The sequence below is a fragment of the Kwoniella shandongensis genome, chromosome 10 (genome assembly GCF_008629635.2).
Source record: "Kwoniella shandongensis chromosome 10, complete sequence".
Classification (NCBI taxonomy): Eukaryota; Fungi; Basidiomycota; class Tremellomycetes; order Tremellales; family Cryptococcaceae; genus Kwoniella; species Kwoniella shandongensis.
The window spans coordinates 284334-307444 of record NC_089296.1 but is presented as its reverse complement, the minus strand read 5'-3'; the positions used below and the strand labels follow the sequence as shown (position 1 = coordinate 307444).

The window sequence follows — 23111 nt, the reverse complement described above, 5'->3', positions numbered from 1 at the left end:
ACTTCTCTCCTCGTCACCAAACTGACCGACCGACCGAGAATATCACCTCTTAAACCCTCGCATGTCTCTCACAGAACGCTCGCAGTCTCTCCGCCACCTCACTCATGATGTCCGCTGGAGCACCCAAGACCAATCTGACGTATCCTGGCGCTTCGAAACAGATACCAGGAAGAGCGAATACCGCTTCTTCTCGATAGAGCGCGGTAGCAAAGGCTACGTCGTCGGCGAGCTGGGGTAATATTTTGGGATCGATTCGGACGAGCATGTATAGTGCTCCAGAGGGGAAGTTTGTGCTGATTCCGGGGGTGGCTTGGATTGCGTTGTACATGATCTTGGCGTTAGTCTGCAAAGGCACATCATCAGAAATGGATCAGCATATTTTCTTCGAACAGAAAATGAATGGGAGAAATACACACCTCGATCTTCGCTGTGACTTCATCAAACCAGCTTCCTGGCGTAGCCAAGATCTCCGGTAAAGCCTTTTGGGTAAGAGATGAAGGACCCATAAATCGATTACCACTCGTCGCCATACCCCGCTTGATATCTCCAGCTACGCTTAATGGGTCGTGCAAGCAGATCCAACCGAATCTCCATCCAGGGAGGAGGAATCGTTTGGATAAACCGGAAAGTGTAAGGATAGGAACGGAGTCGGACAGCGCCGCGAGAGGAGTGAAAGCGCCATCCCATGTCTGCGTACGCAACTTTGTCTTAGCTTGATGCGGAAACTGAAGAGGGATTGCTGAAACTCACCATGTGGCCGTAGATCTCGTCAGCAATGACGACCACCTTGTTCTTCTCGGCAACCGCCACGATCTTCTGCAAAGACTCGCGAGAGTAGTTGGATCCACACGGGTTGGACGGGTTGATCTGAGAGTGCAGCTCTGTCAGCCACCCAAATTGTGATAACGATACAAGTTCGGGGAGACTTACGATGACCAAAGCTTTTGTGTTCTCGTCACACAAACTGTCAATCATTTCCACATCGACCTCCCAGTTCTTCTCCTCAATACAGTCATAGTATCTGATATCGGTACCGAAGCTCGCAAGCAAGGAGCTGTACTGGCTGAATCCAGGTCGAGGGAGAAGTACATTCGCTTTGCTATCGCCATGAGGACAGAGGATGCTGAAGATCATATCGATAGCATGACCAACGCCGTGTGTCTGATGACCAACGTTTATCAGTATTGATCGACCTGCTATCGAACTGATGCACGATGAACTTACGAGGACGATGCTGTCTACTGTGTAATCGACATTGTCCCATTTCTTGTGATAATCTGCCACAGCCTGTCTAGCCTCGATCGTTCCTGCTCCCAGTACATATCCGTTCGACCTTTCACTCTCCAATGCATCTCTGACAGCAGTGGTAGCTGCCGGTGGGGGAGCTGCGAGGGGGTAGTGTGTTGGGTCGCCTAATCCGAGATTGATGAGTGTTGCAGAGGTGGAAGGAGGGTTGGCAGTGATCGAAGCTAATGTTTCACGAATAGGGTTCCGAGATCGAGCCTATGTATCAGGTCAGCTCAATTTCGACTCCGTATGTAGGTTGGGAAGGATGAACTCACGACAGCAGGAGCAGCCTTGATGTTCCATTGTCGTTCAACGCGAGGCTTGATCGGAGCAGTGTTGGGACCGTTCACGTCCCTGGTGAGCAACTGGATGTCAGGCATTGTGATGAAGGATATATACAGTAGGTTGATTGATAGAGTGGAATGGAAGGTTTTATGAATTGCTCGTTGGAAGAAGAAGAAGAAGGGAGGACTAGAGATGCATGTGCGGTCCATGTTCACTATATACCCATCAGACCTTCCTCTTCCCCTCCCATTCCAAATACATGTCGCTTATCTCGCTCGACTCGTCTTATCGCAACAATACCCACCCACCATCTTCGCCTCGGTCTCAGTCAGCCAACAATGAAATCCTTCGTATTCGGGATGAAACCTCGAACGCGTCACCGGCCGGACCAAGCGCAGAGGCCGCTGCTGCATGTGCCGGCCGGCCGTTCTAGAAGACCGCAGTCCGGAAAATTGACGAGTTCCGGAAACAGCTCAACCTCCCCGCGCCTATCAAAGAAGAATGATCTTGGACGCCTATACTGGAATCGTCGCAAAACGTGGCAGCGAGCATCATTGACGTAATTCGAGTTGTAACGTAACCCCATGTTTGAACTTTGCCACCGTCAACATAAAGCAACGCTCACTCGTCACACCCTTTGTCCTCTATCCATACCATACCAGAGCTACAACCTAGACCAAGTATCATTCGCCAACCTGCTTCCTCCTCATATCAGTCTACCCCTCCTACAACACCATGTCAGCATTGCCCCCTGACGCTCCTCCTCCAGAAACACCGCCCTTGCTACCTATCCCCAGACTCGACGTAAGATGGGTCCACGCAGGCTCACAGCATCTCGACCTTCTTCCTACGCCAATCACAGCAGCTTCAACCACCTACAAGGCGTTTGTCAGTGAAGAGTCTTCAAGAATAGAAGATAGATGGCAGACTTACGCAGATGAAGAGAGGAGAAAGATTGTGAGAGAATGGGGAAGTACAGAAGGTGAAGGTGCCCCAGCGAGAACGAAGACCAAGCAGACAGATAAGGAGAAAGAGGGTGACAAAGAAAAGGAGAAAGAAAAGGAAAGGAGAGAAAGTGTTGCGAGCTCACATTCGGTCGACAATGATCGTTTACCAACGCACCCTTCAGATGAACATCTGAACGGGGAGAAAGCGAATTTGAACGGGGATGTGAAAGAGAACGGGAATGGGAATGGGAAAGTACCAGAGGAAGGAGTGATTGATCCCGACCACCTCGGTGAAGATGGAGACGAACAAGATCTAGACGCGAAATACAAAGATCTGATTGCGAAACAACAGAAAGAGTATGAAAACTTAGAGGAGATAGCAGGTGTACCAGTCAGCCAGGTGAGTAGCACAAGCCCTGTCGTACTGTCATTCTCCTTCTGCCTTTCTAGTGAGCGTGAAAGCTGATGCAAGTGTGCCTTCCCGTAGGACTCACTGTTTGAGGTCTCGTTACCGACATTATCGCTACATCCAGTATTCTGGTCACATACAGGTCCTAGAGTGTCCGTGCTTAGAGGAACATGGTTCGTATCAGATGAGACTAGACCTGCTTCGTGGGAACTGGCAGAAGAGATAGAAAGGGGTTACTTGTGAGTACACCACTATCCAGCTTCATCTTACGCAACACCGTAACCATTCGGAATCCAACTATGCTGACTGATTCAATTGCAGAGAGATCAAACCGTGGCAAGTACGTGACACTTGTTAATGTACATCATGCTCGAGAGATATTGACAGTATTTGTAGCCTTCCTACAAACACGAACTTGCGATTGCGATGGCATTAGGACCTGCCGGGGAGGAAAAACTAAAGTACAACTTGCCAGCCAAGTTTGGCAGCGGTTTGGGCATCATATTTGAAGATGGCGAGAAGGGGAGATTGATAACGTGAGTGACGTCTCCAGAGGAAGCACCTCAGCTGACCCGTGGCATCCAGTACTGGCACTCTCACATACATCTCCCGCGCATTCTGGTCGACTCTGAGAGCGAGACCTTCAGGAACGTATGTCTATCGAGGATACGGACCAGCTGCTCTGGCCTCCGGAAAGGACAAAACCGAAGCAGCATCCCCCGGAAGAAGTCAAACGCATTCAAGAAGGGGAAGTTCGAGCAGTCAACGGTCCACGGTCATGGAGAAATCACCGTCTATGCATCATCGCGCACTGTCAAAGGACACAAGTCAGAAGAAGGACAAATCACCTGAGGCAATCGTGAAGGGGTTGGGATTGAGTGCTGCGGAGACACTGAACGGGGTGAAGAAAAGTGTGGAAGGGTTGAGCGATGATCGACGGAAAGGAGGACCGAATGTTTTCAGCGAGGATAATAGGAATGCGATAGAAGAGGAGAATGCACCATTGGTGAGTGACTTGGTGCATCGACAGTTTGGACTTTGGCTGACGTCGAAATGTAGGTCGACTCGAGCGAAGATGATACCCCTTGCACAGACCTCATCCTGGTCATTCATGGTATTGGTGAGTGCTTTTGCTTGAGGTCATGTGGCTACGGCTCATTAAACCATGCAGGTCAACAACTGGCTGCGGTATATGAGGCATACAACTTTGTGTAAGTGGTCACGATACATGAAAGATTGATGACATACTGACCATACCGCCCACAGTTACGCGGGCAATCAGCTTCGTCAGGTTGTCAGGTGAGTAAACAGAAGAATCATTTCCTCAGCGTGCACTAACGGTATATTCAGAAAACAATCAGCAAATCCAGCCCTTGCCTCCATCATTCGCGACCGACGATGTCAAGTAAGTCTTTATATCGCCGACATCGGATACATCGCTCACCCACGTCTGATAGATTCTACCCGTACAATGGCGAGCATCGCTTGATCTTGACGGCGAGAAGACTGACGAGGACAAGGAGCATGGAATGGACAATCGTTTCTCAATGTCCGATATCACGATTCACAAATCCATCCCATATGTTCGAGAACTCACCAACTCTGTGAGTATTGCGTATCATAGAGGGGCAACACCAGCTGACGCATTGGTAGGTTTTACTGGATATACCTCTCTTCATGTCGCATCACCGCCAAAAGATGATTGAAGCTGTGTGTTTGCAAGCGAACAAACTATATCGATTATGGATCGCCCGAAATCCAGAGTTTGAACAGAATGGTCGAGTCCACATCATTGGTCATTCACTGGGATCGGCACTCGTTACACATATTCTCAGCAACCAACCGACAAAGATGCCGTCATTGACACAGTTGCCTAAGCAAGTCATTACAGGAACGAGGGATAGGTTCCTCTTCAACACCAGCAATTTGTTCTTGTGTGGAAGTCCACTGGGTATCTTCCTACATCTTGAAGGCGCTCAGCTCATGCCCAGGAAGGGGAGAGAACGGACGATGCGTGAGTTGTGAAACATGGGGGTAATTCCGGATACAACTGACACACAAGGTAGGCTCTCCGCAAGATGAGGCTGTGAGTGGAATGACAAGTAAGAAAGCGTCGGTGTGCTGACTGGACCTGACGACCTGACCCTTCTAGCTCGACCGCAGTGGAAAATTCGGCTGTCTCGCAATCGATTCGCTCTATAATATTTTCTACTTTACCGATCCCATCGCGTGAGTCTATCCGTTGAAAGATTCCTTACAAGCCAAATGCTGACGTTTCATCAAGATACACTCTAAACGCTGCCGTTGACGCCAAGTTAGCGGGGAAGCGACCGCCACTTGCAATCACTTCTGTCACTGCACCATTCTATGCGCCTGTCACGAACAGTTTCAGTGCCATATCTAGCTACCTGCCCTCCATGTTGGGCGGTGGACCGTCTGACAAGAAACCTGTCAGACCGGGTGTGATCCGTTTACCAAGCGGTATCGAGGTGAGTCGGCCCCCTACCAACCCAGTGTCGATGTATGGCTATGACTGACGATTCTTGTGATCGGTAGATGTCTGGACCTCACGGTGAAGAAAGACTGGAAGGTTCGAGAGGGGAGAGACGGTTCTCAGCGCTGAACCCTCATGGGAATGTTGATTTCTTCCTACCCTCTGCTGGAGTGAGCGAATATCTAGGTAAGTCCAACCCCTTGAGCGTCAGTTTGATGTGAGGAACACTATCACTGACAGTTGTGTATTCGGTTGAATAGATATGATAACTGCGCATTTATCATATTGGAGCGATCCATCATTCGCAGCGTTTTTATTAGCGGAAGTATTTTCAACCCGATTGGATATAATGAGGACTGGTCTGGGTTTAGCAAGACAGGCGATGCAAGAGGGTTTGGCAATGTAGTCGACTACCCTTCGTTTGTGGTACATCAAGTAGAAAGTTATCATCACATTCAGAAAGGTACCTTTTCTTCCAAATGTATGAAGTTAAGTTAGATGTACAGTAGATCGATTCAGTTTCTCGTTCGGTATGAATACCATGATGAGTGACTATCGCTATACTGTAGTGCATGGACAGCGCAAGTCGAGCGTCCAACAGCAGCATCCCACAAACAGTGATGCGTGTATGGGAAGAATTCATACCTCTCGAACTCGACATCAGTTACAAACAAGAAGCTAACGTATATACACAACAAATGACTCGTATACTATATCTAGCGATGTCCGATGCGGGGTATGATAGACTAAAATATGCACAAAAACAATGACAACCAATCGAATAAATCAATGTCCATTTCCATCTCTCCCTCTTCTAATCACTGAACAACTACACTTCGTAACCCTGTGCTCTCAACATTCTCGCCCATCTAGAATTACAATACCACACTCGATCAGCTACTGTACTCCGCCATTTATAAAGTGCCGTGCTACAGCGTACCACTCACTGTTCTCGTTTCAGATTCGCTTCTTCCAACTCTCGTTTCAATTTCGTATTTTCCAATTTGAGCACATTCCTATCCGCTTTTGTGACTTGCAGATTGTTACGCAAGGCTTGGAAAGCTTCCGTCTCAGGTAGTTGGGCATCGTTGAACATCCCATCGAGTTCAGTGTTGAATGCCTAATTGCAGAAAGCAAATTGTTGGTCAGTCTGTGGTCCCAACATCTGTATTCGATTTGAACGTACTTCGTATATCACGTCAAGTTCGATTTGGGCATCACCGAGTTGTCTTTGTAGTAAATCTTGATGTTCTTTCGATCTCTGTACTTGACTTTGTAAAGCACGTATCTCGCCCAGACGCTGCACATCGACAAGAATCAGCTTCGAACACGTTCATTTTTGAGTGAGTTTACTGCTCACCGCCTCGTTCTCCTGCGCCAGCCGTTTGGCAAGTACCGCCGCCTGGTCACTATCACCCTCCGCCTGTTTCAAATGCGCATCGATACGTTCTGCTATCGATACGATGCCGCGAGCACATTCGTCCATGACGATCGCATCGATCTCTTTCCTCCCCGACGAGGATTGTCGAGACGATATCGAATCATGTGTGGTATCGTAGTCGGCCATGCGCTGTCGACATTAGCCAACAATCATCATTAGTCGCACTCACGTTGATGTTCCTTCGCTGTGGAGAACGCGGCAGAGATGAATTATGATCCAACCTCGCAGCTAGGTCTTTCCCCTTGGAATCCTTTGTCATCTGTTTTCTCAAATTTGACATTTCCGACTTCAGTCGTTTAGTCGATCCACGCGCATCACGAATCTGTTCATTTGTCAGCCAGGCCTTACGTCGTTCAACTCACCTTCTTCCTTGTGGAGTCCATGGCCGTTCTCATGTCAGGATGATCTGACATTTCGACATCATCCACAGTAGTCGCCGTAGCCACCGAGGTGACGGACGCCTGTGACGCCGATACTGTTCGAGGTGTTGTGAGTGGGCCGGAGGACCGTCTAGGCGTCTGTCTGTTGTTCCCAGAAACGCGACGAGTTCCGGGCTTCTTCGAGAACGACGGAACGTTCAGGGGGTCTGGTAGAATCTGTGAAGGATCGGAAGCTTCACGAGGATAAAGAGGACTCCTCGTGGGAGAGCGTTTTCGAGGAGACAGCTGATCTGAGGAATGCTGTCGTTTGGTGATGAGAATGGTAGGTGTCGTTTGGGTAAGCGAGTCGTTCTCATCTCCACCTTTGAGCGGAACAGTTTCACGTCCAAGAGATATCCGTCGACCACCGCCGGATACAATGCGAAGCTTCGTATGGGCAGAGCCCAAGATCGGTGTTTGCGTAGGAAGCCGAGGCGGAGGATTGCGTGGCCCTGGGATGGGACTTCTTGGTCCGATTGGCCGAGGCGACAAGGGAGCGGTGGAAGGTCGAGGTGACAGCGGAGCAGTCGAGGATGATGGCGGAGGTGGTGGACTAGCGATCTGCCTCGGAGAAGTGAAGAGCACATCCTCGGCAGGTAGAATCGACTGCGCTAATGTTGGTGTCCTGCGCAGAGGTTCTGTACTGGGCGACGTAGGACGGTTCAACGAAGCTACGGGAGTGAGATCTGCAGCAGGGGTGAAAGGACGAGTGGGAGAGGGGGTTTTCCTGATATGCAAAGGGGCGGTTGCAGATATCGCAGGTGGCGATTCCACTGGTTGTCAGCCTAAATTCAAAACATTCTGACTCACAAGTCGCTCGGAGAGACGCCTCAGCTTCCTCCATCTTAGCTCTCTCTTCCACTTGACCCCGTAGTTCAGCGACACTTTTGACACCCAGTCTGGAGGGTCCAGGACTCTGCGAAGCAATAGATTTGCTGTTGTTTCTCGCCAGGTTGAGCCTTTCATTGAGGTCAATCTCGCTTTGACCCATCTCTTCCCTTCCGGCTTGGTATGGTGCGCCAGCGACCAAAGAGTCAAGCTCTGGTGAGCTCGATTGACGAGATAGTCGTTTCCGGGTTGTCTCTTCGTGACTTTCCGACGAGAAGCGGGAGGTATCCATTGTAGAAGACCGACTGGCGAAAGTCTTGGATCCTCGTTTGGAGCTGCTGGTACTAAACATGTCGCTACTTGTACCACTCTTACCGGAAACACTTCCGGCTCCGAACAAGTTACGAGAAATTGCATCGAGGTTGAGCATTGAGGGTCTGAGACGGTGGGACGCCGCTGAAGGAGTTGTGGGACAAGAGGTCGTTCCTGTCTTGAACTTGAAAATACCGTACCGATGCACTAATGATTAGCTTTGCTAAATGGAAACGACTCACCTGTTGTCGCGATTTTGGTAGTGACCTCGTTCATCGCAATGACAACCCGCTCGTCATCGTCGTCGCCGGTAGTCGTCGATGAGAAGCGACAGAGTCCCCCTGCAACAGGCTGCAGGCGGATGCTCAGGAGGGGATAGCTTCCTTCGACCATTGGGATGTCGGGCGCAAAGCCATCCTCATCCACGTGAATTACGACTTTGGCCTGCAGACAGTAAGCACAACCCAAACAACATAGTGGACTTACTTTTCGGACGTTGCTCCATACGTTCTTATCCCACACATCCCAGAAGCATTTCGCTCTGCCAAATGGATCGCCTGCTGCCTCCAGCTCGACCTCTTCGGCACTCATCAATACACGAGGCACAGCACGAACGTGCTTCGGAAGTAACTTCGCTCGTGCCAATGCTTGAGCCGCCCACAGGTTTTGGACAAAGCGCGATTTGTCCCTTTTCGTGGCATAGGGGTCCAGGGAGACGGCGTAGGGGGGATGCACTGTCGTGTACGAGCGGAAAGGGCGACCAGACCATCGACCAGATTGGTCTGCTGGTGGGCGCTCGAAGAAGAGATGGAAGTCTGTCGTTTGTCAGCAAGACCGCTTGAGACAGTAAACTCACCTCCTCCGCCAATATCTGAAGCGATAACATCCAGCACATCCACTTCTCCTCGAAAGCTGAGCTTGTCTTTCTTCACGTTATGCTTGTCGATGACCGCGACTCCACCTCCGGTTCTCACCAACTTCTGAACGTCGTCCGTACCCGTCACCTTGCGACCGCTGACGGAGCTTGATTGACGTTTGACGATCATCAACTTGTCATCGAACAAGAACAGGGAGCAGTGAAGAGTGGCCATGGTCGACGAATTCGAAGGCGGCGATTGGGGAAGGTGGCTATTGGAATTGAGGGATCCGAGCGAGGCCATGGAGTGAGTCGACGCTGATGACATCGACAACGGGCGAGAGCTAATGGTCGAGAGGGGACGTGAAGGAGGAGATGAGGCGGTGGGATACTCGGCAGGAAGATCTTCAACGTCGATAGAGTCGATGTAATCTCGATTGTTACTGAACAGCTTGGCCTGCAATTACCAATGGGTCAGCATGCACCGTGTCATATCCATGACTCAGCACGTACGGGGAAATCATCGATATTCCTCTCAAGGTGATACATAACGGTCGCCCGCACCGTCTGAGCATCTGGTTCACATCGAGCGATCCTGGACGCGATCTCCGTAGCTTCCAGAAGTTTGGCGCGTTGTGTTGACAGAGGCGACATACATTTGACCATAGCTGACAACGTTAGAAAGAGCTTACACGGAAGTAACTTACTTTGCCAAAGAAGGGTATACCGCGGTATACGTTGGACTGGCTCCATAAGCAGTTCACGTAGACCGATGTTCCCAATTCCAGTTGTTTGGTATTTCGTGCTCTGGAGGCAATGGTCAGCACAGTCCAGCAATGGAAACGCTTGACTGAACCCACTTCGATAAAGCTAACGAAACCAGGGAATTTCCTCAGCGACTCTTGAAACATCTTTTGCGATTCGTCCTGCTTGCTCAAGTAAGTTCGATACGGGTCGAATGTACGTAAATCCTTGAACTGCAATCTGGGTCAATAACCAGCATGTGATAGAGAAGATACTACGTACATGTCTCAAGCATATGTCTCCCACCGTCTCCTCTCCTTTGCCTGACCGGAGCATCGCGTCCAAATCGGTGAGGAATGCTGCGGAAGCTGGAACGATGGCTTCGATGTTCGCAAACATCGCTTTCGCTTCGTATGGCGGGATGAGTTGTTGATTGGGATCTCGTGCGAAAAGGCGTAGTCGGTCCGCATAGCTCTGCAGTTATCCATGAGGAACGAGCATTTCGATGGTAGACGATAGCACTCACAGTCTTCAAGGCGTGAACACGGGAAAGATAGCTCCTCTCCGTTCTGACCAGCTCATCAATCAAGTTGGACAAGCGATGCGTCATCTCATCCTTCCTCGCCCCTGTCCAGCCGGGCGATGCACCATCGCGTTCATCATCCGAGTCGGGAGGGAGTGCGAGACGCGATGGTGTAGTTGGCCGACCATTCGTTGACGGAGGGGGAGGAGGCAAAGTTGATAGCGGTTTCAGAGGCTCTCCAAGGTGAGCGAGAAGGTTGGCCGTTTCTGTTATACACGTCAGTCTTTGCGAACTCGGGAAACATTCTATACTGACCTTCTCCTTCTCTTTCCACCACGACATCGCAAAGGAATGCTCTTCTCGTTATCTTATTACCAGTCTCCCTATCGGTTGATTTCGTCGAGCTGCTGAGATCTATGAGTTTTGGCGGCGGCGGAGGTGGAAGTGGTTCAGCTGATTTGTGTCGAGCTACACCTGGTCTTTGTCTTTGTGAAGAGGCGACAAAGTTGGTCGGGGCCATGATGGCATCTCCCTTACTAGGGAAGTGTCAGTGCGTTTGTTGCTTCGAGGCGTGTTCAAAGCGAGGTGAGTTCGATTATGCTTGATGGTAGAAGTTTGTGGATTGGGCCGGGGCAGACAGTGTGATGAGAGGTCTGTGTCTCTTTTGACTGATCAAGAGGAGATTCGAGTAATATAGGTCTATTGGATAGCGATTGAGTGATTGTATGTTGCGTTGAATGATAATCCGTCGTGTCAAATGTTATGTTTACTTTAACTTACTCGTCACAGAAATCAGGAACGTCGTGAGGGAGAATATCAGCCACATTTCAAACACAATAAGGAGCCTGATATCAAAACCCCCGTAATCAGGCCCCGGCGTCTACCGTAAACGTCACCACTCTCCATCTAGCTGATCTAGCGTAGCTAATCCACCAACCACACCGTCCACCGTCAACATCATACCAACTTTGTATTTGATAGCATGTTGGTGAAAGTAGCTTGACGTATCAACAAACAACAGACAGGATGCCGCCCCCACCAAAGACGGCTCCACGACGGCAAAATTCTGGGATATCATCAACATCATCCGGTAATCGAACGGTCCGTGCTAACTCACGGTCTCGGCGAAGCTCAAGTTCAGGAGGGAACAACAACACCCATAACACAGTTGGCGGACTGTTCTCACGAGCTCTCGGAAGAAGCGGTACACCGAAGGATGATGCTGATGACAGTGAGGAAGAGGAGGAAAGTCAAGAGGAGGTAGATGGGAAGCTCAATGAACAAGGGAGTCCCACACCTCCACCTGGGTGGAGATCTCGACATGTCAACGGTTCAGAGGAACAGGAAGAGGAAGAAGATGTGGAAGCTGGACCGAGCGATTATTGGAAGAGAGATTCACCCCTGTCTTCACCATTACCGCATGAGCTGCCTCCAGCAGATTGGCGAAGATCTAGCGATATACCGTTCAATCCGAGTGAGATAGAAAACGGACCAAGCGACAACTACTGGGGAGCCGACACACCACCTCTTGCACCACCCTTCCACGCTGGTGCCCCTGACACAGAGAGCTATCCCGACTCTCCCGCGATCAACGATCATATTGACACTGCCGAATACGAACGAAGATTACATAACATCTTGAACAACAACCGACACACGCAGAGTAAGGCGGATGGTTTACTCAGTCCATCCATACAGAGTACGGTCGATAGCTATGCCTATCATCCGTCAGGATCCCCCCAACCGGATGGCGTTCCCAAAAGAAGCTACAGGGAGACTTATCGAGATATAATGGGTACAGAGGAAAAGTCAATGACGGAGAGCGGTATCGGAGATGAGGAATTCGGGGTAATGGAATTCCCACTGAGGGTGAGTACTCCGTCGTAAAGCTGCTAAATGTCAACTGACATGCAATGCAGGAGGATATGTCCGATCGCACACCGTCTACAACCTCTATACCCGTCTCTCGATTGAAGGATACACGCCTGACACCCGGCTTCACGCCGAGTCCAAATCGAAGGGCTTCCTTTATACGTGAGTTTCTTGATAACAGTGCGCAGCTGACAAGCAGATCCATCCATATCTCGCTTGAGATCACATATGCGGACCACTTCTTCTTCCACACAGCAATCTCTACGGCATCCACAGCTTGCGCATCTCCGTACACCCAGTCACTTCTCGCAGATATCGATGGCCAAGTCCGAAACAATGTCAACGGGAAGTACGCCTGCTCCTCTGGCTATCAATGAGCAGCCATCCGGTTCCAAAGCGCCGGGCCAAGGTCAACCGCAAGGTCCTGCATTCACCTTCCATCCTCTACGCAGAGTTTCTGCCCATCTATTCTCACGCCGAACAAGTGGAACAGCATCTCCCATTCGACCGCTACCTAGTCGGAAAGCGAGTTCGGTGCTTGGTCTCCCTCTGGGTGGATCTGTGAATGGAGAAACAGCCGACGAACGGTTGGGAAAACCTACAGTGATGGACATACGAGGCATGATCGCTGTGGGGACAGAGAGAGGATTCGTTATCGTTTATGCGTTTGATCAGGAGATGAAGCATGTCTTGGGTAACGAAGGGTCAGGTGAGTGTCGTTAGCTTCGACATCAGCTGACAAACAGACTCGCCCGTTACCACCGTGAACATCTCCTCGGATCAGACCTACATCGCTGTTGGTCGGGCGTCAGGCAACATCCACCTATACGACTTGTCAAATCCCACCAAAGCTGCTCGTACGACCCTTGCTCTGACTCCCAAGCAGGTCCTCTCTGGTCGTCGAGAAGGGCATCTGCAAGGTAGCCGTATCTTGCATGTCGGCTTTGTAGGCTCGAGGCACACCTCCATCGTCACTGGTGACGAACACGGTCGTGCGTTTTGGTGGAGCCTTGGCCGAGTCATGGGAGTCGACAGCAACGATGTGGTTCGAATGCTGGGAAGTTATCCAGAGACCGACATGGAAGCGACATCGTATCCCTCGAGAAAACCCACAACTCTGTTCGTGGCGCTACCATTGCCCCTTGGAGAAAATCCTCATCTGACCGACACTTTCCACCTCTCCGCTCTTCTCACTCCCTCGAAGCTAGTAATTGTGGGCATGAAGCCTTCCGCTAAAACCTGGTTTCGGAAGATGAGAGACGCGACGGGCGGAGAGCAGGGTGGATATATGGGCTGCGCGGTATGGCTAAAATCGGGCGAAGTCGATGGCGATTCGAAGTCGGATCCTGTTTTGGTATACTCGTGGGGCAGATCAGTCAGATTTCTACGTGTTCGGATCGAAGTAAATGGCAAGGATTCGAAGCCTGAATTTGTCGAAGGGAGGAAATTTGAGGCATCGGAGGCAGTCCGGGCATTGCAGTGGTACAATCCGAATGTGAGTGTATCTTTCGCTGACCATGGCTAACGATTAGCATCTTCTCATTGTAACAACGACCGAACTTCTGCTCCTTGATGTCCGATCAATGACTACTGTGGAGACAACACCCTTGCAAACTCGTTTGCTGACAGCTCAAGACTTTTACTCTGGGCTGTCCGTCAAGGGTGGGCTAGAGGGACCCTTGGAATCTTTCGTTGGCAGCGCCAAAACGCACCGAGGCAAACTGTTCCTTCTGGTGAGTGATAAGAGCCACGGCATTCGCTAACCAGTAGACCAAAACCAATCTCCAAGTTGGGACGCTCTTACACTGGAACGACAGGATCCTCGGATGTGTCCATCGAGGCGACTTTCTCGGAGCAATACAGGTAGCCCTGCCATACTATGAGGGTCGAGCAACTGGCAATCTCATTGGCCTGCCTGAAGAAACCGAGGAGAAACAAGCTGTCATTGGTGCTCGGATCCGAGAACTCATGCACGCCTCCCTCGAATGGGCCTTCTCACCCGACCGGATGACGGACGATACCCACTACAGTGCTGATGGACGAGGTGTCGACTTGACAAGCCTTTTCGAAGGTCTGGCAACATCGTGCATCGAAGCATGTCTCGCTATCAAGGACAGCTCTTTCCTCTTTGACGACGCCTTTGAGCATTTTTCACAAGTCGGTATACAGGGAGTGTTCCTCAACGTACTCGAACCATTCATATTTTCAGGTCGAATCCGAGAGGTACCACCCATCATCATTCAAGGACTAATCAAAATGCACGACGAAAAGGGCGAACTCGATCTTGCCGAATCGGTCATATGGCATGTTGATCCAATATCTCTCGACATCAACCAGGCTATCACGCTTTGTGAGGCTCACGGGCTGTGGGACGCGATGATACATGTCTACACACGTGCGATGAAGGATTATGTCGCTCCGGTTGTCAAATTGATCGGCGTCGTACGAGATATACAACACCACCGACTGAACCGGCCGTCATTGGTAGGAGAGAAAGGCGAAGATGACTTGGAGGGTATGGCGCCGAATGCGTACAAGCTGTATGCGTATATCGAGACTGTCCTTTCGGGCTTGTCATACCCCAGTGGCGAGCCAATACCCGAAGAAGAAGCGTATCTCGCTCGATCGGAAGTATACAACTTCATCTTCCAGGGTCGTACCGTTGCTTGGCCCCTTGGTGGGGATTTGGTCCTCACCGGCGAACCTCCAGAACCTCCTTATCCTTACCTCAGCCTGTTGCTTCGGTTCGATACTGAAGCCTTCCTGCACGCCATGGACATTGCCTTCGAAGATCCATATTTGAATGATACTTCCGGCGCTATCAACCGACAATCTATCGTCAACCTCATGCTGGATGTGATGGACCCGGAGTACTTCCATCCAGGCGACATCACTTTCTTACACATTTTTGTTGCTCGAAACTTGCCAAAATACCCTCAGTTCCTCTTCATTCCGCCTTCGACGCTCCATCGAATCTTAGTCAGCTTGGCGAGCGATCCAGATCAGAGTACTCGAGAAGACCGACAACTCGCTGCGGAGTATCTGTTATCAGCTTACACGCCCCACGATTCCGATGCGATGCTGGCGTTGTTCGACCAAGCAGGTTTCTTCCGTATCCTTCGATCTGCTTATCGACGCGAAGGCAAATGGGCGCAATTGATCTCGACGCTGTTGAAAGATCCCGAATCAGACGAGGAAGTCTTCACGAGCTTGGACGAGATCATCAAGACCGCTTCAGCCTCAGGTGAAGTGATTGGAGCGGTGGTCGACGCCCTTCCACAACTGTTCGATCTGGGAGTTAGACAGACTGCCCTGTTGTTAGATCGAGATTTACCATCGTGTCATGGACAAGCTATCGAAGCGCTGGGACCAACACCACATAAGCAGATGGCTTATCTTCGGTGTCTGCTCGAACCGGATGTCGAAGAGATGGGCACAACTGCACCTGTCCCATCGAGTCATGTGGATCTTCCATCTCGTCATCTATACGTTTCGCTGTTATGTCAGAACGAACCGGACCATGTAGTCGCTTTCCTCGATCATCGCGGCTCGGCTTTCTTCGATCTCGAGCGACTTGTTTCCCAATGCGAAGAAAGCGGATTGTACGAAGGTCAACTCTGGGCCCTCGATAGACAGGGCAAGACCAAAGAGACGTTCGAGACGGTGGGCGATGTTCTTCGTACAAAGGGCTCGGACCTAGGCGAATCATTGGTCGGCAATGATTTGGGAGGTATTCACCTCGCTTTGCAGACGGTGCAATCCGTCTCGAGGATGGCGGTGAGGTTGTGTCAAGAACATTCTTCCAAGAGCGGAGGTGAAGGTACAGATGACGGAGCGGAAGTGGAAGTGGAAGATATGTGGTTGGGAGTCTTGCACGAGATTATAGAACTGGTCCATTCTGCTTCGGCTTTGAGCTTCAAAGCGGAAGGAAGGACGACAACGACGAGCGATACGGCGGTACTTGAATGTCTACGATCTTTAGTTCAAGAAACATTGACGTCCCTCGTATCTTCTTCATCACCATCATTATCTTTCCCAAGATTATTCAAACGACTAGTCGACGCATCGACGACGTCCGACGAACGCAATAAGAAAGGTCGAGCGTACTCTGAATTCCGAACGATCTTGACGGGGATGTTGGATAGCTACCGATCGGAAGGCGAATTGTTAGGAATGACCACGAAATTGGTAGAGGCGGACTTGTACGAGGCACTACAGGAACAGACAAAGAAGAGGAACAGAGGTTGGGGACCAGTAAATTGGGGAGAATGTGGTGTGTGCGGGAAAGCCTTGCTTGGAAAGGGCGCAGAGCAGGAAGGTTTGGTGGTGCTTGGTTCGGGTAAAGTGTTGCATAGGGGTTGTCACGAGTAGACGGTACTATACCACGCATTATGAATAACGATTGTATTACATGCATTGTCTGCTACAGTGGCTGGCGCATTCCTCTGCTAGACGAGATACAAAGCGATGGCTCTCATGGCCAAGCGTGGGCAGAGAGGAATTCTTCCTATACAGACTATATTTCCCAGGTCACATACTAAGTGCCTCTTAGTATCGCGATAATGTCATCTCGACTCGATATCTCCGCCAACATCAAAGGCGTCTGGTCATCTTCATCCTGAAATCGTAGTTCACAAATTCAGCTTGTTCCGCAGCGTTTTATCAATCCTGAGCGCAAAAATGAAGTGGACATACTTTTGCTTCCTTGTCCGCCCCGTGAAGTAGTAACAATCGAGTTATCTCAGGATATCCGCGATCTGCTGCAAGGTGTAATGGTGTATAGCCCTACAACGATTCCAAATTCGATTAGCGATGACTCTAGTATAATCCACTTCAGATGTTGATGAGGCGGATACGCACAAAGTCGTCTCGTGCATTGATTAGCGCCGGATCTTGCGCTAGTAATCGTTTCACCTCGTCTATAGCGTCGGAAATGACAGCTTCGTGTATCGGGCTAAGCTCGCTGCGGAAGTGATTTAGACAAGATGATCAGCCAGTGAGCCAGTGCTAAGCGCAACCACCCGTTCTCTGGATCAAGACCCAAGGCAGCTCTGATGCAGCTGCCGAGGAACAAAGCGTCTCCTTGCGGTATGCAGACATGACTTGATCCGACTCACTCCTCTTCGTCACCATCCTCTTCACCCTCGATATCACCTTGTTCTGCCATTACGCTGACAGATCTCCAAGCGTTTTCCGCATTTGTCGCCTTCCCCTTCCCTTTATCTTTCCCCTGTACCCCTCCATCCCCCGATGCTGGACCCTCCTCCGCTTCTGAGCCCGACTCGTCATCCAACTTCTCCAAGTCAATCTCTTCCTCCACTTCACCCGTCCATCCAACTCCCCGAGCGATATTCACATACCTCCCACGAGCTTGGGATTTGGTTTCGGCAATAGTCGTATTGAGCAATGTGGAATAATGAGTGTGGACAGAGACAAAAGAATCGTATTTTGCTCTCAAGGTGGGATAGAAGATAGATGGTCGGGATCTGGGTCTGCAACGTCAGACGGACGGGAAGAAGGTCAAAGAAGGTCAGCGAGGTTTTCTATGCAAAGTGGGAGACCAGCAGCCTGTGAAGAGGTTGGTGGTGACGAGGTGATAATCATACATGCTAATTGTGAATGAGTAAGGGCAGATAGTACTCACGGTGGTTCGTCACTAGTCACGTATTTGTACAGACCATACAACTGCGAAATGGACCCCATCATCAGCACACATCCTTGCCGAGAACCGAAGCCTACTCAACTCACCTCCAACTTGACCTCGTTCGACAAGCCTGCAGCTGCTGGATTACCAGATAACCACCCAGCTGCAGAATCGAATTGTTCTTGTGTGGCAGTGGCGGTGGGCGTCGATGACGAAGATGACATCTTGGATCGTTACGTTCGGCCGACTAGTACAGTACAGCGTATGAATCAGGAAGGTACCAATTGCCCATCATCAACAATATCTCATCCATATCCGACTGCGGCAGCTTCGAGTGAACGACTAAAAGTCATGAGGTGGAAGATTACCTTCTACCTCCCTCCACTTTTCTGCGGATTGCCCCGTACGGGTGTTATTATTGATCGATACTTACTCGTATACGTATCTCCAACTTGGATATTCCTTAAGATCGCTCGATCTCACACAAACTACGCAAAATGAGCTTTAGATCCACCAGACCGCTATACAATGCTCTTCGATCGGGATCGAGCGCTGCTCGCGCGACTCGCCGACCGATCTCACGAAATGGGTCCCTTCCGACTTTTGCCGTCGCCCTCACCGTTCTAGGCGTGGCAGGAGCGGGAACCATCTGGTTATCGCCTTCTGCAGAGGGTAAGCTGAGACGTGCATCACGGAGGAAGACACAACGGGTGCCTAGATAGCTGATTCAGATTTGGTGTACATAGGTATTAGAGATAGCTTGAAATCTCCTTTCTTGGTCCATGCAGATTCTGCGCCGGCGGACTTTCGTGATGATCCAAAATCAAAAGCTCCTTTCAGAGGTTAGTCCAGATCTCATGCGAATTCATTATGTAGAAATAAGATAGAAGCTGACATACATGATATGACTTGCCGTTTAGTTGACCCCGACACATCTATCCCTTTCCCCCTGTCGTTGAGCGTTACCACCCCTTCTGCACCACTTACGCTTGTCGGACTAGGCGTTAGGAAAGTCTCTTTCCTCCGAGTGAAAGTTTACAGCGCAGGATTCTACCTAGATGAGAGGTTCACGGGCGATCTGCATAATATCCCAGGATGGCATGTAAGTGGCTTCAGAGTTGGAGTCTATCTCTTCGCACAGCGGTACTGGACCTATTTTCGGTGCTAAGATTCTGTACTTTTTCGCCTAGTCATTCACGGCTCAACATCTCTTGACGCCACCTACGAATAATCCTTCGGACCCACTTGGTGCTCCACAATTATCAGGAGAAGCGTTGATGAGGAGTTTGTTGGATAGACCTATTGCCTGTGCTGTCAGGATCGGTTAGTGCTGGACTGTCCTGCGCACTCTGGGTACGAAAATTGAGGGAGAATCGAATGCTGATCTGTGCATGCCCTGACGTCTAGTACCTAATCGAAATACCGATTTTGGCGTGAGTCCTGCCTACCTCTACCCATCCAAAGCACTATTTCACACAAATCTGCTATCTAAATCACTCAAATGCTAACTTATCGTCTTTCGGCCCTTCCCCCCGCAGCACCTCCGTGACGCCTTCACTCGTGCTCTGACAGCTCGTCAAAAGCTCGCCCGAGCAGCCGGTTCCCTCTCAGAGTCTGACGAAACTCGAATTACCGAATCTATCCAATTGCTCAAATCGTTCTTCCCCGCTCAGACTGTACAAAAGGGTAAAGATGTGGTACTTGTCAGACCGCCAGAAGGTGGTTTGGTAGTTGAATTTGAGGTGCGCGCTACTTTCTCCAGGAGGGATGATCGGATACGTAGCAAGTGTAACTAATACTATAAGAGTAGGGTAAAATACTAGGCAGAGTGAACGATCCTTGGATAGGTAAAGAACTCATGTTGACCTATTTCGCCGACAAGAATGTCGTCTCGGACATCGTAAGTACCACCAAGACCTGCATTCGATGTGCATTGTGATTATTGCTGATCAATGAATGATGCCAACAGCTCAAGGAGGACGTTGCCAACGGTCTGGAAAAACTTATCAGGAAGTAAGGGAGGACGGACCTTGTACTTTGTACTGTGGACAGATGCAATAACGTTGATTACATCGAATGTCAAATTCCAAACAATATAAATGGTTGAATATAGAAGATGCACATATATCGATTGTTGTTCTACCTAGATCGTGTATTGGTCCTATCTCTCCATCTTCGCCACGATGACTTCAATCAGTCCCAATATCTCTTCTGCACTAGAGAGACAACTCACCAAATAGACAGATGAGATATGAGATATCTAAAATACCCATATTTAAATCTACATCACCACGCACTCTGATTGCGCTTCGTGTCTTGTTGGTCTAGCTCCTTTCCCTCTTGGCATCTTTGTATTGTTCAATTCTGTCAATCGCTGCATTGCTCGTTTATGTTGTTGTGCTGCGGAGTGTAAGTGTCAGCGCAGTACTTCTTCATCACAAAGACCGAATTGATCGGTCAAAGACAGGAATGAGGGACAACACGTACCAGCCGCACGCATGTACCATCTCTTTGCAAGTTCGATATCTTGTTTCACACCGATCCCAATTTCGGTGTAGTCTGTACCACAACCAACGTTAGTTTAGTCCGTGCTATCGAGTTGATTAGATTGCAGAGTGCACTCACAGCCTACCGCATATTCTGCCTTTGCCAACCCCTTGTTCGCAGCTTTTCTTCCCCATAGATACGCCTCCGTATCAGACTGCTTCAACACTCCCTCTGTTAATCGAGCGAAATCACTTCGTCAGCGAGAGGTATTTTGTCGAAGTATTTGAACTCCACACTCACCACTTCCCGTAAGATACCACCCGCTCAATGCCAATTCTGCCTCACTATCGCCTTTCTCCGCTGCTCTCGTATACCAAGCTATACTTCTTCTCGGATCGATCGGACATCCCAATGTCCCAAACTCGTGACAACTTCCCAATTTGAATTGTGCCGGCGCATATCCCAACTGTGCCGCTTGTGTGAACAATTCTCTCGCCATATTCAAATCGTGTGGGACGATCCCGCCATTATTCGGTCGTTCATGTAACAAGGCCAACTCGTGCAATGCGTGCGGATTATCTTCGTCCGCTTGCGATGCAGCTCGACGTAGCCAAACAATCGCTTCACGGGGATTTCGTTGTTGGATCAATAACCCGCCAAGGAGGATCATACCCAGTTTGTACATCGCTGCCGTATCGCCCAAAGCAGCTGCTTTTCGATAAAACAAGACCGCTCGATTCGGATCTTTTCTCGTCCCTGCTCCAATCTCGTTACAGACAGCTGATCGATATGTCGCAGCTGGATGATTCAACTTGCTCGCCATCAAGTACAGATAGTAGGCCTTTTCGTGATCGACTCCTAGACCCAGTTGTCCCGTACCATACAGGTTGGCGAGGAAGAACTGAGCATCCGGATAGGGTTCTTTCCCTTCTGCCAATTTCTTGATGTTCCTCAACGATTCCTGTAGCAGGTTATCACGGTACTTTCGTCCAAGCTTTGGGTCGCTCTGACTGATCTCGTCTCCAAGCTTCTTAGCGGCCTCGATGAGATATTTCGAAAACGCGAATTGCGCTTCGGGGTCTGGGTCATCCTTCATTCGTTTTCGATAATCGTCCACGTATTGTTTCGTGTATGGAGGTTTGTTTAGATCGATCGCTGCTTGCGTACCGCGTCTTCGAGTGGACGAAGCACCGACTTGCTCCGTGATGTTGCGGGAAAGGGACATGGAAGATGCGTTGGAAAGTGTCGTCGCGCTGGTCTTGGTACGTGCGAGGGTGGAGGTGCTCTGTTGTCGAGAGGGGAGCGTGCTCGACGATGCATAAGCTGGCTCGGTACCGGGTGGAAGACCGAGGAAATCCGTCGCAGCAGAGTAGTATGGGTTTGTAAAGTCACCTTGGACCGGTGGTCCAGTGGCAGGATAACCGCCATATCCACCTCCTTGATAGCCTGGTCCTGTCCCAGCTCCTCCTGCTCCAGCTCCTCCAGCATATGCCCCCATCCCAGAGTCCAAACTATACACGCTCGCAGACGCATCTCCACCTTCTCCACCTTGATAGCCTCCCGTGGTCGATCGCTGCCTTGGGTATTGACCACCTTGAGGATACGGTCTCTGTTGTGGTGGTGCTGTCTGATGTCTGGAAGGGGGACCGGGTGGTGATGGTAGTGGATGGGCTGCTGTGATTTGCAATGAGGAGAAATCGATATTGTTAGGATCGGAAATAGGTCTTCTCCCTATACTTCCAGCAGAAAGTCGATGATTTGCGTTCGGGTTGGTATCATGACCATGTTGTGAAGAGGTGTATGTCGCAGAAGGCAAGCCATAATCCACAGGCGCGTAAGGAGCGTGATCTAAACTCGGCGTACGACCGTGACCGTGGCTGGACGAGTGATGTCCTGCATCACTGAGGGGTTGAGGGGAATGTGATAAACCAGCTGACTCGGAAGCCATCAACGCAGAGTATGAAGGGAGCGGTGGATCGTTGGGATCAATCTCTGGTTGATCGTCTACGAGCACAGCGACCAAACAAAATAAGCATAATCACTTGAACGGGGCAGCTGGCGGAGACGTGCAACCTCGTCGTAACAGCCTGTAGTAGCAACTACACCTGTCTTGTTGTTTGTACGTGTTGCCTAATGCACAAATCACGAACAAACAACCACGATTGCGAGCATCAAAGCACTCACTCGGATGGCGCATGCTCTGACTCCTCCCAGCTGTCGCAGCCTGCCCTGTTCCATCTGCATAGCTAAAATTACCGTTACCTCCGCCTGACGAGCTGGGCGAGGCATAGTTATCGTAGGTCTGAGCTCGACGTGGATAGGACGACATCGTGGTGAGGGGGTGCTAACAGAGGAGATGGAACCGTAAGGTAGGCAAATGGAGCTACTCGACCACGACGCCTTATCACTTCCTCCAAAAAGAAGAGTATCGAGGAGGGTCCGTAGTGGTAAGGGGAGAGACGAGTGATCGATGGGGGGTGTTTTGAATGGATTGATTGATTGATGACTGACTTGGCTTGCTTGCTTGCTTTGCTTTGACGTAGCGACCACTGATTGCCTTGTG

General features: G+C 50.1%; 7 protein-coding genes across 7 annotated transcripts; 3 read left to right on the top strand and 4 right to left on the bottom strand.

Annotated features, from left to right (window-relative positions):
- Positions 1-49: 49 nt before the first annotated feature.
- Positions 50-1781, bottom strand: CI109_105521 (tyrosine aminotransferase; the record flags this gene model as incomplete). Its single annotated transcript, XM_032003419.2, has 6 exons — positions 50-343; positions 417-689; positions 751-867; positions 931-1161; positions 1225-1503; positions 1563-1781. 6 exons carry the CDS (start codon positions 1779-1781, stop codon positions 50-52), a joined length of 1413 nt encoding a protein of 470 aa, XP_031862277.2.
- Positions 1782-2307: 526 nt separating this feature from the next.
- CI109_105520 (uncharacterized protein) lies at positions 2308-5828 on the top strand (the record flags this gene model as incomplete). Its single annotated transcript, XM_065967677.1, has 16 exons — positions 2308-2919; positions 3007-3167; positions 3250-3268; positions 3325-3464; positions 3514-3934; positions 3988-4048; positions 4100-4139; positions 4195-4227; positions 4279-4333; positions 4386-4532; positions 4582-4942; positions 4995-5014; positions 5081-5157; positions 5213-5417; positions 5485-5608; positions 5683-5828. The coding sequence occupies 16 exons, from the start codon at positions 2308-2310 to the stop codon at positions 5826-5828; spliced, it is 2622 nt and encodes an 873-aa protein (XP_065823749.1).
- A 423-nt stretch (positions 5829-6251) lies between these two features.
- On the bottom strand, positions 6252-11065 carry CI109_105519 (uncharacterized protein; the record flags this gene model as incomplete). The annotated part of the gene is made up of 15 exons (XM_065967676.1): positions 6252-6291; positions 6370-6542; positions 6609-6722; positions 6783-6992; positions 7226-7968; positions 8093-8596; positions 8665-8866; positions 8909-9156; positions 9279-9735; positions 9792-9853; positions 9986-10085; positions 10139-10255; positions 10305-10496; positions 10549-10811; positions 10861-11065. The coding sequence occupies 15 exons, from the start codon at positions 11063-11065 to the stop codon at positions 6252-6254; spliced, it is 3630 nt and encodes a 1209-aa protein (XP_065823748.1).
- A 506-nt stretch (positions 11066-11571) lies between these two features.
- Positions 11572-16788, top strand: CI109_105518 (uncharacterized protein; the record flags this gene model as incomplete). The annotated part of the gene is made up of 6 exons (XM_065967675.1): positions 11572-12414; positions 12465-12579; positions 12673-12766; positions 12870-13126; positions 13230-13912; positions 14188-16788. The coding sequence occupies 6 exons, from the start codon at positions 11572-11574 to the stop codon at positions 16786-16788; spliced, it is 4593 nt and encodes a 1530-aa protein (XP_065823747.1).
- A 166-nt stretch (positions 16789-16954) lies between these two features.
- On the bottom strand, positions 16955-18285 carry CI109_105517 (uncharacterized protein; the record flags this gene model as incomplete). The annotated part of the gene is made up of 6 exons (XM_032003415.1): positions 16955-17035; positions 17113-17202; positions 17278-17380; positions 17535-17909; positions 18062-18102; positions 18166-18285. The coding sequence occupies 6 exons, from the start codon at positions 18283-18285 to the stop codon at positions 16955-16957; spliced, it is 810 nt and encodes a 269-aa protein (XP_031862273.1).
- A 273-nt stretch (positions 18286-18558) lies between these two features.
- CI109_105516 (uncharacterized protein) lies at positions 18559-20078 on the top strand (the record flags this gene model as incomplete). The annotated part of the gene is made up of 8 exons (XM_032003414.1): positions 18559-18733; positions 18808-18903; positions 18982-19163; positions 19252-19384; positions 19469-19494; positions 19600-19803; positions 19872-19961; positions 20031-20078. The coding sequence occupies 8 exons, from the start codon at positions 18559-18561 to the stop codon at positions 20076-20078; spliced, it is 954 nt and encodes a 317-aa protein (XP_031862272.1).
- Positions 20079-20342: 264 nt separating this feature from the next.
- Positions 20343-22877, bottom strand: CI109_105515 (uncharacterized protein; the record flags this gene model as incomplete). The annotated part of the gene is made up of 5 exons (XM_032003413.1): positions 20343-20461; positions 20549-20620; positions 20687-20779; positions 20849-22552; positions 22733-22877. 5 exons carry the CDS (start codon positions 22875-22877, stop codon positions 20343-20345), a joined length of 2133 nt encoding a protein of 710 aa, XP_031862271.1.
- Positions 22878-23111: the final 234 nt, after the last annotated feature.